This window comes from Colobus angolensis, unplaced genomic scaffold (assembly GCF_000951035.1).
Source record: "Colobus angolensis palliatus isolate OR3802 unplaced genomic scaffold, Cang.pa_1.0 Scaffold74, whole genome shotgun sequence".
Taxonomy (NCBI): domain Eukaryota; kingdom Metazoa; phylum Chordata; class Mammalia; order Primates; family Cercopithecidae; genus Colobus; species Colobus angolensis.
The window spans coordinates 4,295,981-4,310,269 of record NW_012121154.1 but is presented as its reverse complement, the minus strand read 5'-3'; the positions used below and the strand labels follow the sequence as shown (position 1 = coordinate 4,310,269).

At 31.3% G+C, this 14,289-nt stretch overlaps 1 protein-coding gene across 1 annotated transcript in view; it reads right to left on the bottom strand.

Annotated features, from left to right (window-relative positions):
• Positions 1–6,313: 6,313 nt before the first annotated feature.
• Positions 6,314–14,289, bottom strand: part of PCLO (piccolo presynaptic cytomatrix protein) — a 406,268-nt gene continuing 398,292 nt past the window's right edge. Inside the window, exons 24-26 of the mRNA XM_011927761.1 lie at positions 9,981–10,115; positions 9,268–9,413; positions 6,314–7,317 (exon numbers count right to left, since the gene is read on the bottom strand). Of these exons, the coding sequence (XP_011783151.1) occupies positions 7,177–7,317; positions 9,268–9,413; positions 9,981–10,115 (422 nt within the window). The 3' untranslated portion in view covers positions 6,314–7,176. The remainder of the gene's footprint in view (positions 7,318–9,267; positions 9,414–9,980; positions 10,116–14,289) is intronic.

Sequence of the window (14,289 nt, the reverse complement as noted above, 5' to 3'; positions counted from 1 at the left end):
GTTGCAGTGAGCTGAGATCGCACCACTGCATTCCAGTCTGGGCGACAGGGTGAGACTCTGTCTCGATAAAAAGGAAAGAAAAAAAGAAAAAAGAAAAATGTGGTTGCATTGAATACCTGCATTTGTTGCATTTTTGATTTGGGAAGAGTTGAGTATCACTACAATATTCAACTTTTTCAGTCAGTGAACATGGTATTCAGGTCTTATTTAATATATTATCTGAATAAGATTCTCTGTAGAGGTCTTTAACTTCTTTGTTAATTTATTCCTAAGGATTTGATACCTTTGATGCTAATAAAAATTATGTTTTAACAATTTCATTTGTATCTAGTAGAACTGACAAATTCGCTTGTACATTCTAAAGAAAATTGTTGAGTGTTTGGCTTTTCTATGCATAAAGACATATAATCTATAAATAATTATAATTTTCTTTTCTTTTCTACTTCTTGTTAATTTATTTGTATTTTTTTTCCATGCCTTGATACATGACTGGGATCTTTAATACAATATTAAATAGAAATGATACAATAGGCATACTTGTTTTGTTTCTGGTCTCAAAAGAAAAGTCATTCACCAACAAGTTTTATACATAGATACAATTCATTAGATTTAAAGAGTACTATTCCATTCCAAGTGTGCTATAAAGTTTTCATTGCGAATGAGTTTTTAATTTCATCAAATGTATCACAGTATCTTATCATTCTTATACTTTAGTATATTAATGTGGTAGACTTCATTAATTCATTTCCCAATATTAAAATACTCTTATGTAAATAGTATAATTTAACTTGATCATGATTTTTATCATTTTTATACATTGCTGGATTGGTTTTGTTCATTATTGGTTAGATATCTTGACATCCATGAAAATTTCTCATATCTGATTATGGTAACTTGGTTTTCTTTTGATTGGCATGGATTTTTTCATGTAATTAATCTTTTCAAATAATCAAATTTTGGAAGATTGTTTTCTTATAAATAATCCATGAAATTCTTCCTTCATTTCATAAATAATAAAATGAAAAATATAATACAAAAAGTAAAAATGACAAAATTAAAAAAATTAAATTTGTTTGGAGTTGTTATACAAGAAGGAAAGATTTCAACATTTTTGCAATTATAGTTTTATCACTATCTTTTAATAGATAATTATTTTGTCTCAGTCTTCAAGATCTGTATGTAGACTGTAGTTTGAGGCATTTTCAGCTTTTAATACCTAGAAAATAAATAGTCAAAAACCTGAACTTTGTAATCATTCATGTATTTATAACTCTTTAGACCTGGCATTATCTTAAAAAAACCTCCAAGATATACTTCACCTAAGAATGCCCTTAAAAGTTTACCAGAAGTATATTACATAAAATTTGATCAATCAGTGTCAATATATTCCTAAATTTAATTATTGCAGAGAGATGAATAGATAAAAAATAAAAATTTAAAGCAACTAATTTTTTACACTGTTTTAAGTTTAAAAAATGATAGATAACTTGCTTGTTATGGCAAGAGAGTATCAAAGAATGTAGTAAACATGTAAGCCCCCTCAGACATGCCTTAACTGGCCAAAAAGGGTAAATCAGAGCATTAATATGAATAATAGCTTCAAAGAATTATATCAAATATGTTTCAATCTTTGGTTTTATAATGACATTAAAAGTAAAAACGAAAAGGAATTCGTTATTTTTGGAGGATGGTAGGGAACTATCTATTATTTTGAAATATGGTAAATGGATAAAGGGAAATTGTCCAGCTTTCTCTGCCTTTATCGTAGATTTCTTGTACAAACTATACCATGGGGTAACCAAATATTGACTCAAAAGAAGTTTATCTTTTTCTAAATATTTCAAGAAGAAATAATGATTGATATAGAATATTATCATTTTGCAACATTTAATTAATTAATAAATATATTTTAGGGATTCAGCATCAGTGGCCACAAGCAGGACAAAGTAAGAGACCACCAGACATATGTGCCTCCCAGTACAGGAATACAAGACCAACCTGTGACAGATAAATTGGACGTGATTTGGACCAAGCATATAGAAAAAAATACCAATGTACAAGTAACGCAGAGGCAGAGAAACTTGTTAACTACACTATAGCATGCAATGAGCAAAACCCAGTTTGCAAGGAATCTTACAGGTGCAAAGACCAAGTTTTTTGTTTTGTTTTGTTTTGTTTTGTTTTTAAGAGACTCACTGAAAAAGAAGGAAGGGGTAGGAGAATATGTAAATTAAAAGACGCTTAGAAAAATATTAAAAATAGAACATGACAACTACACTAGTGTTTTGTGGGCTGTGTGAGTGATAAATCAAGAAATTGTTATCATTAAATCAGGATAGTGTTACATTTAGAAGGGTGGGAGTGAGTTGTGATAGAGATGGGTTAAATGGAAGACTTATGAGATGGCGGGCAAAGTTCAATTTTTTGGCCTGGGTGGTGGTTATAAGAATGTCTGACATCCGATCATTTATGAAGCTATGCATGTGTTTAATTCTGTTTTCTGTAACTCTGCTATATTTACAAAACAATTTTAAAACTGGGCGAGTGAATATATTTACAATACAATTTTCAGAGAAGATGTCCTGAAAAGTTTTATCTTTATATTAAGGATGAATTTATCAAGTTGATAAACACAAGAAGTCAAAGGTGATATTTTCAATATTTATTAGTAAGGCTGAGGCAACAGCCTTTATACGGCACAATTTACATAAGTTATCAAGATACATCTCGTATACAATCACAAAACCAAGACATATTTTTACATAGAGTAAAACTCAAGATGGATTTACAAGCATTTTTTTTTTTTTTTTTAAATACAACTCTCATGTTATTTTCAGGTCAATTTATACAGTCCTTAGTCCAAGAATTTGCATTTGTCTATTAGATTTTCCAAAGGGATTTGGGTAAAACAAACAAAAAAACACATTAGCAAATCACCAACATGGCATGCAACATATAGTCAGAAACAAGACATATCTTCAAGTACTTTAGTTTTTATTTCAAAATCAGTTTTATTAAGGTGTTTATGTTTTCAGACAAGAAAATTTTTTCTTAAACCTCATATGTGTTGTTAGGATATTAGCACACACATTAATCAGTAGTGGGAGCACCTGAGCACGTCACCTAACAAATATACAGACACAATCAAACAATAATCATATTCACATGCTGAATGCCAAATGAAATGAACATTTCAACTTGGTCTACTTTACCAAATGTATACTTATGTACAAGGTAATGAATTAAGAAAATGCTCTCAATCTGCCTATCAGATAAAGAATTTGATTAAATGATTTTGGCTTAATGGATACCTTTAATAATAGAACGTGAAACATACAGAAAACAGCACTGTATCATATTCAATGAGAATATTTGTTTCACTCATTCATTATTGTATTACACCCAAGGTAAGTAATTATTAAATAAATAGCTCATAATTATTCATTGAGTCTTCTTTCACTTTCATTTCAAGCTCAAAAAGAGGGAAGGAAGATCACTTCTGTCACACATAACACATATATAGCTGTAGTTGGCTGATTTTGGAATATTTGACATTGTAGCAATGAAAATAAGTTTTTAAAAATATTGTTATGATTTAAATAATAAAGTAAAAAAATACTATAAACATCTTTATGATATTTTGATGAAATGAAGCATTGATCAAATAATTTCTAATAAATTGGGCACAATATAATATATAATTTTATTTTACTTCACATCACCACCACCGCTAATATCACTACTGCTACCACCACTATCATTACAGTCGTTCCTATAATAAGAATCAATATCAGCTGGTTACCAGCTATAATATTCCCACAATATGACTATTTAAATGTGTGTGATCCACAAAATTAATTCCACTGGTATGCTGAAAATATGCATTTAATTAGTGTAATTTGTTAAAATATGGGCAATATTAAGGAATAAAGACAATTGATGCTCCTTAGTCTTGATATTTTAAACTGAAATATAAATAAAGAGTTCAGAGTCACCAAAAATCTCCTTAATCTTAAGTAAAAACAGGGAAAACACCAACTTCTTGCTACTAGGGTTATTTGTGTCTGTAATGACTATTCTATATTCCCTGTCTTTTGTAAAAATTCACTCTGTGCTTTTGTTTCTACAGCTGAAAGTTTCCTTAGGACCAATTTTTAAACCAAGAAGCAACATCAGTCTCTGAGGACTCAATGAAATTGTGGGAAAAATTGAGATGCTCTTCAAGGTAAAAGTGCTGTAATTGGAGTAATTACGTATTATATAGAGATTACAAACTCTGTCAGTGTTAGAATAAAAAAAAGTTAATTCCAATAAAATGAAACAAACTAAAGAGTGAAAAACCATGTACTGTGATATGTACAAAAAAGTAAAAAACACCAAGAGCCCTATTTGCAATAAAAAAGAAACAGTTTTGTTGTAAGAAGGGTAATCGACATCATTCAGAAGAAACGCATTCATATAAGGATCAGTGTTGCATAGAATAATTCCAGTACAACCTAGAAGTTTGGTCAGCTTCAAACTTGGCACACTGGCAGGATCTTATGCTCTCTGAAGGGGAATGCTGGTGCACAAAAAGAAGCCCTGTTGTCAGCTCTGCTGATTGACCTAGCCCCATCACTAGTTCCTTGGAACGGAGGGGCTTCTATAATGGAAGGACTCCTACTCTTTCAGGTTAAATAGCTACCAAAGAGATAATCTTTGTTTTGGTGATCCCTCCGTTTATATTATTCTAAAAGAAATTGCAAGTGGAATGAAGAAAGTAACTGATCATACAAACTCTCGTGCATACCTCTGGATATGAGTGGCTGCAAAAGAGGATCAGAGATGAGTCAGGGTTTTCTTTTAAGGGCAAATATCAGAGCCTTTTTATGTCAGAAGGAGATCTTCTTGGACCTTTTCTTCCCCAATTATGAGTGATGATTATAGGCTTCTTCAAGTGCTAGTTTCTGCTGGAAATATCCATGGCAACCATCAGCAGATCTAATAGTTTCTAAAAATAAAATACTAGTAATATAATGTTTTTGATGATTCCACTCTCCCGTGCTCATTTTAGAGCAATGTCAATGGTAAATGACATTGTATTGTCAGTGGAGGGGGATTAAAAAATAGAGGGAAGAAAAGTTGTGGTTATCTTTCTCAGTTTGGGGAAGAGTGGATTTATATTCTGAAGTTATATATATATATATGTTTATATATATATATATATATAACTCATTTCTTTAAAAATGAGAAAATTCAATATCCAACCAATATCTAGAGATGGGTTTCTCTAATCCCACTAACACTTCACCATTAAATAAAGCAGAAAGTTTTAAGCTCAGAATGCTCTGAGAAGCAATTTGATTTACTTATTTTGTGTAGAATGTAGGAATTGGGTAAGACCAGCATTATTCATTTAATTGAGGATAACAAAATTTGCAAATCTTTTTCATGTAATTCTTCACCTTTATTCAGGTTAAAGTTTATATTTTAAATAAAAAGTAAGTTTTGCAGCTAATTTACTGCTTTTATCCATGTCAATCCTTGCCATTGGTTTAGATGATGTTTTTCACATATAAAATTTGAGAATTAAAAAGCTATGTAATAATTATTCCTCACTTCTGTATATAAAACTATATTTGCAAATGTGCTTTCATCTCTCATGGATCATTGATTTATCATCACAACATCTCATTTGGAAGGTTAAGGATATATAATTATTTTTATCCTACAGATAAGAAAACTGGGGTAAAGTGAGTTTAAGTGACATGTGCAAGGTGACATAGTCAGTGGCAGAACTAAGACCAGAAGACAGGCTTTTATTCCCTGCTGAGTGTGTTTTCCACAACTTTGACATTACTTCCTTAATTAATAATGCTAATAGAGAAGAGAGTGCTTGATTTTAAGACTTGGACATTAGTTGTTTTATTCATTATTATTAAAATAGCTCAAAGTATATTTTAATCTCAGGTAAATGTTGACTTTTCACATATTTTCCCAACATTGATGAACTTGATCACTGTGATATTGTCACTAAAGTAAGAAAATAGAGCACTAGAGAGAACTCATTTAGTGTCATGTTTTCATGATACAATCAGTAAATGAATTAACTCATTAAGGAAAAAAAAGGGTAAAATATTATGAGATGAGGAAATGATATCCATTTAATTAATCAGTATCACAAGATTAATATAGTTCGTTTGCCAGAGAAAGAATTTTCCTTCTCTGTCAATGCATCACTCAAGAGAAAGGAAATGTGCAGGATAATACATTTATTTGCAGTTTCACAAAGAGTAAGTTATCATGCTTCCTAGAACATATCAGTTTACTCTAGGTCCTTTGGTACATAGATTGAAGATGTCTTGGCTTAATGGTAAATTATGAAGATTTTGATGGTTTCAACCAAAATTCCAATATTTTATGGGACAACATTCTTCTTTGTTAGCCAGTCACAGTTTTATTCCTAGATAAATTCAATTTTATTTTTACCTAGTATTATCTTCACTCTACATTATTTCAAGTTACACTGAAACAAATGTGCTTTTACCACATGGATTCCAAAGTCAGTGTTGTACACCCTTGTAACATTTAGACAGAGAGAAAACTGGTAAGATATGGCCTAAAAGGCATAATTTGTACATCTCCTGTTCCATTTTCCCTAAGAACATAGCCACCTCACTTCCAGTCCTGGACACATATTGTAGGTATATCTTATGTCCGAATCTGAAAGCATCTGGTTGTCTGAATAGAAGATGATGAAGGAAGGTTTTTGAAGTTTTGAAAACTGAGATTTGTCACATCAGTTCTTTCCTTTCAACCAAGGCTTCTTTGCATAAAGAGTTACCTTTGTGCTATATGGAAACCACATTAATCTTTGAGCCTCTGTCTTAAGCTATAGCTCAACTCTGCTCAAAGATTTTTGCCTTAAGTAATCAAACTTTGTTTCACAGTTTCTCTTCACAGCCATGGGAAATTCAAGGTCTCAGAGCTCCATTCCTTTTTATTTTCAATATGTGAACTTTTTCAATTGAATATCTTTGTGTGATACACAACAATAAATGTACAAGGTGTTAAGCATGTTTTTGCCTGTTGTTCCCATTCTTACGTTTGCCTCTCAAAACTTAGCTTAGTTTCCAACTGTAGTCTTGATGTGAGGCTACTTAGAGCAGTTTCTATACCCTGAGAAGACATGTTTCTTCAATGCGTTTGAGTAGGACTGACCAAAAGTTTGTGCCAATTGACTATTCTTTTTCTGAGATCCACTTTGTCAAGCCAGATACAGGCTTCACCAATCAAGGTCTTTTTCATAAACTTCCCTCCATTGGAGAAAAGTAAAATCTAGAAAAAATAGTCAAAAATAAACATATTTAATTTATATACATACATATATGTACAGTTTTCAACCTCTTTTAAGAACACTTAATCATCAAAAAAATAGCACAAAAGAGGGTGACGCTGAGTAGAAGTAGCAGATATACTTGCAGGAGAACTAATAATCAAGGTGTTCTCAAAAGATTTGCATGTAATATAAATTAATTCACATCAACATCTGTATTATTCTGCAAAGGAAAAGACACATTCTGAAGAAAATGAGAACACTAGGTAAGAAATGTATAACCAGCTAATTCTAAGTTTATGCTTAAATTGATGGAAAGTTTCACAAAATAACTTTGCCAAATAATTTTTTACTAGTTTACACAAAGCCAAATCAAATAAAAGATTATCTGAATTCTGAACAAATAAATATAACTTCACAGGGCGTTGCTTTTATTTAGTATTACATTTTCTGATGATTTTACTACAGTATGTACTTCCAAACTATTTTTTGAAGTCATATGCAGAACTTATCACAAGGGTCTCAAACTAAAGAATTTTTTTTTTTCATTTTAAAGATGAGTTGAAGGAAAGGTAGAGAGCATTCAGTGGAGCTAAGCATTAATCCTTGTAATTGTATTCCTTTTTCTCCTCAGAATCTCCTTTGGTTATATAATTTACCCTTATTCCTGGCTAAAACTTAACTTTTATGCTTCTGACTTCAAAATTTGTACTTCCAGATATGACTGTCTCTTCTGATTTCTGATTCAGGGATTTCAAATGACATTGTTTATTTTCACTTGACTCTCTGCCTTCTTATCAAATTCATTTCAGAAAAACTTTTGATCTTTCTCTATTCCAAATCCCCTGACTACGTAATCTCTGTGAAATAATACATTTGTTGACACAGACTTCAGAGTGTCATTTTTTCTTTATTCCTTTCTAGTCTAATATCAGTTACTCTTCTCAATACATTTTTGCTTTGTAATATCTTTTATCTTTGTCTCTAATTCAAACCTTTAATTTCCTGTACCATGGTCTCTTCCTACATTTTTTTCTCTTTTCTCATTCCCCCATTTCTACTTTCATTCCTTGTCTCTATATCTCCTGAAGACCTACTATGTGCAAAGCATTGTGTAGGCTGTAGGCAATGAAAATTAGGCTTTGCCCTAGAGAAACTGATAGCATAGAAGCAGTGACAGATAAGTACAGATGTTGTTGTTACAAGACAGACTGGAATTGGTAGCCTAATAATAGAAGCAAAATGTTTTGTGAATACAGTATGACGAATTATACCCAGGGTCATCAGTAAGGAGAGATGAAAGATGTGGAGTATTGTGATAGATGGTGGGAGTTGGAAAAGGGAGCTTTGAAGGGCGGAAAAATATGAGCAAAGGATTGGAGGCTTAACATGACTTGAAGAGAGTCTGTTGTGACTGGAGTATTGAGTGGAAAAGTATCCAAGGAGCTGAGACTAAGTCAATCCAATTAAAACTCACTTTGGAGGACTCTGAATGATTCAAGATAATGATTCAAGATAGTTGAAGACCTTTAATGTAAACTAGCAAGTTTAATGTAAACTAACTAGGGTTTTAAAAGGTAACTCTGGCAGTGCTGTGATGAAATGAACTAAAGGGATAAGACAGAAATTACAATTGGCCAGGTAAACAGATGAAATGATTTGAATAACAAAGATGGGGACCCAAAAAGGTTTAGTGGCAGTGAGCATGGAAATAAGAGGAATCTATGTAAAATAAACTCTGCAGACAGAGTAGAGAAGGCTTGGCAGCTGATTGGATGAGGTGAATGGGCTGTGGAATTCTAAAAGACTCCTGGAGAGATACTGCTAAAAAATGACTAACTTCTCAAATGTCATATAGTGTGTGATCAGTATATAAATATTGAATAATGGAATAAAAATAAATACAACATGAATGAGAAGTTTTACATATCAACTACATAATACAGAGTTACCTGAAGAGAATGTCCTGCAGGACTTAGACTGAATCGAAAAGTTTCATTGAATGAAGGCTCTCGATCATGTCTGCATACTCTTGTTTTTTTCTTGATCACCTTTTTTTGGGTAGAAATATTCATCACATATATTTTCACATATAAATCTGAAAATAAGAATTCAGCCTATTAAATTCCATCAATCATATAAATTTCTATTGAAAGAATTATAACTGTATACTGAGAGTTCTTCCTACATTTTGTACAAAGCCAGCATTGTAAACAATTTGTTTCAGACAACATAAAATGATTAAAAGATATGCCTATTTTTTTTTTTTTTTTTTTTGAGACAGGGTCTTACTCTGTCACCAGTCTGGAATGCAGTGGCCAGATAGCTCACTTAATCTCAAACTACTGGGCTCAAGTGATCTTTCAGCTTTAGCCTTCTACATAGTGGGGACTACAGGCAGGAGCGACCACATCTAGCTGATATATCTATTTTCTTAGCAATTTAAATTTGTCCTTCTGTTGTCTAATGAATATAACACTCTAATGTATATGTTAAAATATCTAGCTAAGAACTGAAAGAAAACAACTTGTTACATATGTTAATCAGTTCTTTTTTCTGATCTATTTGGTGTATAGTTCAAATTTTAGTTAACATTTTCCAGAATATATAAGACACATCCCTAAAAAATTCTAGATATACTGATGACTATAATAAAATTAGATACCTGGTAGATGATCAGGTGACTTAAATTTGTATGTAATATTTCTGCATTGGAGAATTTCAACTATTAGTTGTTCACCATCTGTCTTCATTTCCTTCTTCAATGCAATCTTGATTTCTCCCATTACCTGAGTTTTAGCTGGGAGAATTTAATAAAAATGTAAAGAAGTATGTAATGCCATATATGAAATGTTTAGTTCAATAATTCATTCATACATTCATTTACTGTTTATCAAGTGCTAAATACCTTATGACATCCTAAGTGCTAAATATCTTATGACTGTATTTTATTCATCTGTGTACTTATTCACAGATGAATAAATTTATTCACAGGTGAATAAAATACACAAAATTTATCACAGATTCATTTATTTAGATATGAATAAAATACAGTCCCATGCCCTTAAAGCCCTTAAAGAGTGAACAATCTTATGGGCAGACTGATAAATATACAGATGCTTACACCAAAGTATGTTAAATATAATGATAGCTTAGTAACAAGGGAGGTATGGAGAAATGCATGTAGATCAATTTTACTCAACTGTAGACTTTTAGGACAAAAGAAGTAATAGATATGACTGTATCAATTCACAAAGATATGACTCTATCAAGATATATGACTCTATATCAATTCATGTATTAATTCACTTATTCATTCTCCAACAAATATTTTATTTCCCATCCTACTCTGTGCTAAGCACTCTGCTAGGAAGAGTGAATATAATGATAAGCCAAAACGTGGGTGCTTATTGGTTTCATGGTTTTTCTATCTATTGGGAAGAAAACCATTAATCAAATATTTCCATCAATAAATATATAACTATAAAAAGAGGAAAGGTTCTGAAGTACAGAAGCATGGTTTCAACGGAGGCTAAAACAAAGGAGCAGATGTCTAGGGAGGTGCTGCTTAAGCTGAAACCAGAAGGATGAGAGTTAATTAGGTGAGACGAATTAGGAAGGACATTCCAGAGAGAAGGAACGGTGTGTTCGCAAAAGGAATCATAACATGAGAAATAAATGCCTATGAGATTGTAACATATTGTAAATTGAAGCCATGTTAAGAATTTGGTTTTTCCCTTTAGATCTATAGGAATCCATTGAAGGTCTTTAAACATGGCTCTAGATAATTTATTCTCAAACATCTCAGGAATTCTTTACACTCAAAGAAATTGAGGGTCTTCAAAGAATATGTGTTTATGTGGATAACTACCAATATTAGAAATATAAAATTTCTAATTTTTAATTAAAATTCCAAAGTAGATATTTAAAAATATTTATTAATCAAATTAAATGACAATAACTGCTTTAATGAAAATGTTTTAATGAACATAACCGTATTTTCCAAAACAAAAAAATAATAGAGGTACTGTTTTATATTTTTACAATTTCATTAGTGCATAGCTTAATAGAGGACAGCTGCATTCTCTTTCTTTCTCTCTCTTTCCTTTCTTTCTTTCTCCTTCCTTCCTTCTGTAGAGATAGAGTCTTGCTATGTTGCCTAGGCTGGCCTCACATGGCCTTAAGCAATCCTCCTGCTTGGCCTTCCAAAGCACTGGGATTACAGGCATGAGCCACACTGCACCTCGCCTCTTTCTTTCCTTTTAGAGATAGGTTCTCACTCTGTCTCTCAGGCTGAAGTGCAGTGGCCCGATCATGGCTCACTGCAGCCTCAGACTTCTTAAGTCAACCATTGTATTTTGGTATGTGTCATAAGTGCTTTAAGAATTTTTCCTATTTAATCACATGAATATTAAAAAGAAATGCACTGAAGGATTTAGATTTTTAAACAGTTGAACTGATTCATTGAGGATACCCTTAAGTGAAACTGGCATATTTTTCCCTGTAAGAACATGTTGGTAAATAAATAAAGTGTCTACTAGCACAGTTTCTTGCCTTTGCCTTAATTGGAAATAAGTTCCTAGCACTTTCATGCACCATTACTTTGCACTACCAATATAAATGTCAACCAAGTGAAAAAGGTAAATAATTTCAGTGTATTTTGAAAATAATTGTGACTTTATGAACTTAAAAAGTCTTGGGGAACCATGGAGGTCTGTGAACCACATTTTGAGAACCACTGTTATAGAGTATAGTTGAGTAATTTTTGAAAGAAATGAAATAACAAAACACTGTGAATAAAGTTGTAAAAATATTAGGCTATAGTTATTTGATCATTTTGATTTAATTTTGTAACATTTTGGGAATATAATTGATGGATGTATTCTTTTCTAGATTAAGCAACTGTTTGATTAAATTAACTTAAATTTTGTAAGTCCAGATATACCCTTACATGTGGAAAAATATCTATAACATATCTCTCCTCACTCTCTTCCTTTGTCAAAGAATTAATACTGTAGCCCAAAAACTGACAAAATTCTCTTCTATGTGTTTTATAAACTAAAATACAAATCTTCTAGATAGAATTAAATAGTAATTCATGAGCCAATGATTATAGATAGTTAGTCCACAGTAGAGAGAGGTTTACTTTCAAGAAACTCTAAGTCAAAGATTTTATATCCAGCTAAACTGTCTTTCAAGTATCAAGCCTATAATTTTCAGCATGAAAGAACTCAGGGAATACTTCCTAAAGTTTGACTCTCTGAGAAGTACATAAGATGCATTTTATCAAATCCAAGAGACAACTAGAGAAACTTCAGCAAAAGGACTGATGGTAATTATTCAATATAATTAATTATAGAATGAAGATTGAGCAGTACATAGGTTGGTGGAAGAATAGTATGGAATGTTATATTTCTGTCATATAAAGTATGAAACTAAAAATTAATGAATAAAGAAAGGAGAGAGAAACAGGAAAGCAGAATGGGATTATTGATTTTTGTATAGGTAATAGGTAATAAAGGATGCCATTTAAAACTAACAAACCAGCTAGTCAATGGTCATGTAAGAGAAAGAGGAGTTAGACATTATAAAAACTATAAATAAAAGGAAAACCTTTAGAACAATGATACAAAAATTTCTTAATTCCAAAAGAAAATTTAAAAACTCAGAGGTCAAGTGGAGAAATATCATAAATATGACATAATATATACAATGATTATAAAATAAAATGCAGAGTTGAGATCAAGCATATCTATTATATCACTAAATATGAGTAAGTTTTAGCTAGCCTATTTTAAAATTTTTTTCAGATTGGCTCATAAAGCAAAGCCTAGTTCTATACTATGTACAAGAAATACAACTAGTTTTGTTCCAAATAGTAAAAAACACAGATATTGGCAAGTATGTCAGGCATACGGAATCAATAAGAGTGCAGAGGTTGAGATCTTATTATCAGGTAAAACAGAATTCAGGCTAAAATGCAGCAAACAAGACAAAGAAAGACACTGTATGAAAATAGAAATTCATAAATCACAATGAAGACACAACATTTATCAATATCCATGTACCACTTATGTAAAGTTGAAACTACAAAGTAAGATGTAAGGATGTAGAGGATTTAACGAGGAGTAAAGATGATAATAATGCGATATTAACATTATAAGACAAGGCAACTGAACGAAAAATCTAGATAAAATATTGAGACACTATAATCAATAAAGTAGATCTCATGGATATATATCAAACACTATACCCTGATAATAACGAATATACCTTTTTCTCAGTCATCTATGGAACATATTCAAAAATTGATCATATATTGAGTTACAAAGACGACATTAGTGAGTTCTATAAAATGAAGCTATTATCAACATTATGTGATAATACGTTCAGTGGCTTTCAACTAACCAACTTTTGGGTGAATGGAAAAATACTATGAAAAATAATGATAATAAAACTCTGTATATCAGAATCTGTAAGAGTTAAAGAAATGATCACATGAAAATAAATAGCTTTAAGCTCCTATATCATTTCAAGTAATGATTAGAAAATACACATATTCTTCTATCTGCTATCAATAAAAAATAAAAAATACAATTGGTTTAAATTCCAACTCAAAATCTAGAAAGGAACAACAAAGTAAAACAAAAGTACAAGAAAGGAAATAATAAAGATGTCCACTAAAATTAATAAAGTATAGAACAGAAAAAAAGTAGATAATAAATAAAAATTCTGGTACTTTGAAAAAACCCATCAACAAAATAGAAAACTTAATAGTGAATTTAGTCAACATCACGTGGCTTCTTAACATTCATATTTAGAAATGACATGTGCTCTCTTAACTGCAACACTACTATCCTCTCAATGATTTGGTATAAAACGTCTGGTGTCATGAATATACCCTAATACTAATTGACTCACATTTTCTTTATACATTCTTGACAGATGGGAAACTACAAATCTCACCTTATATG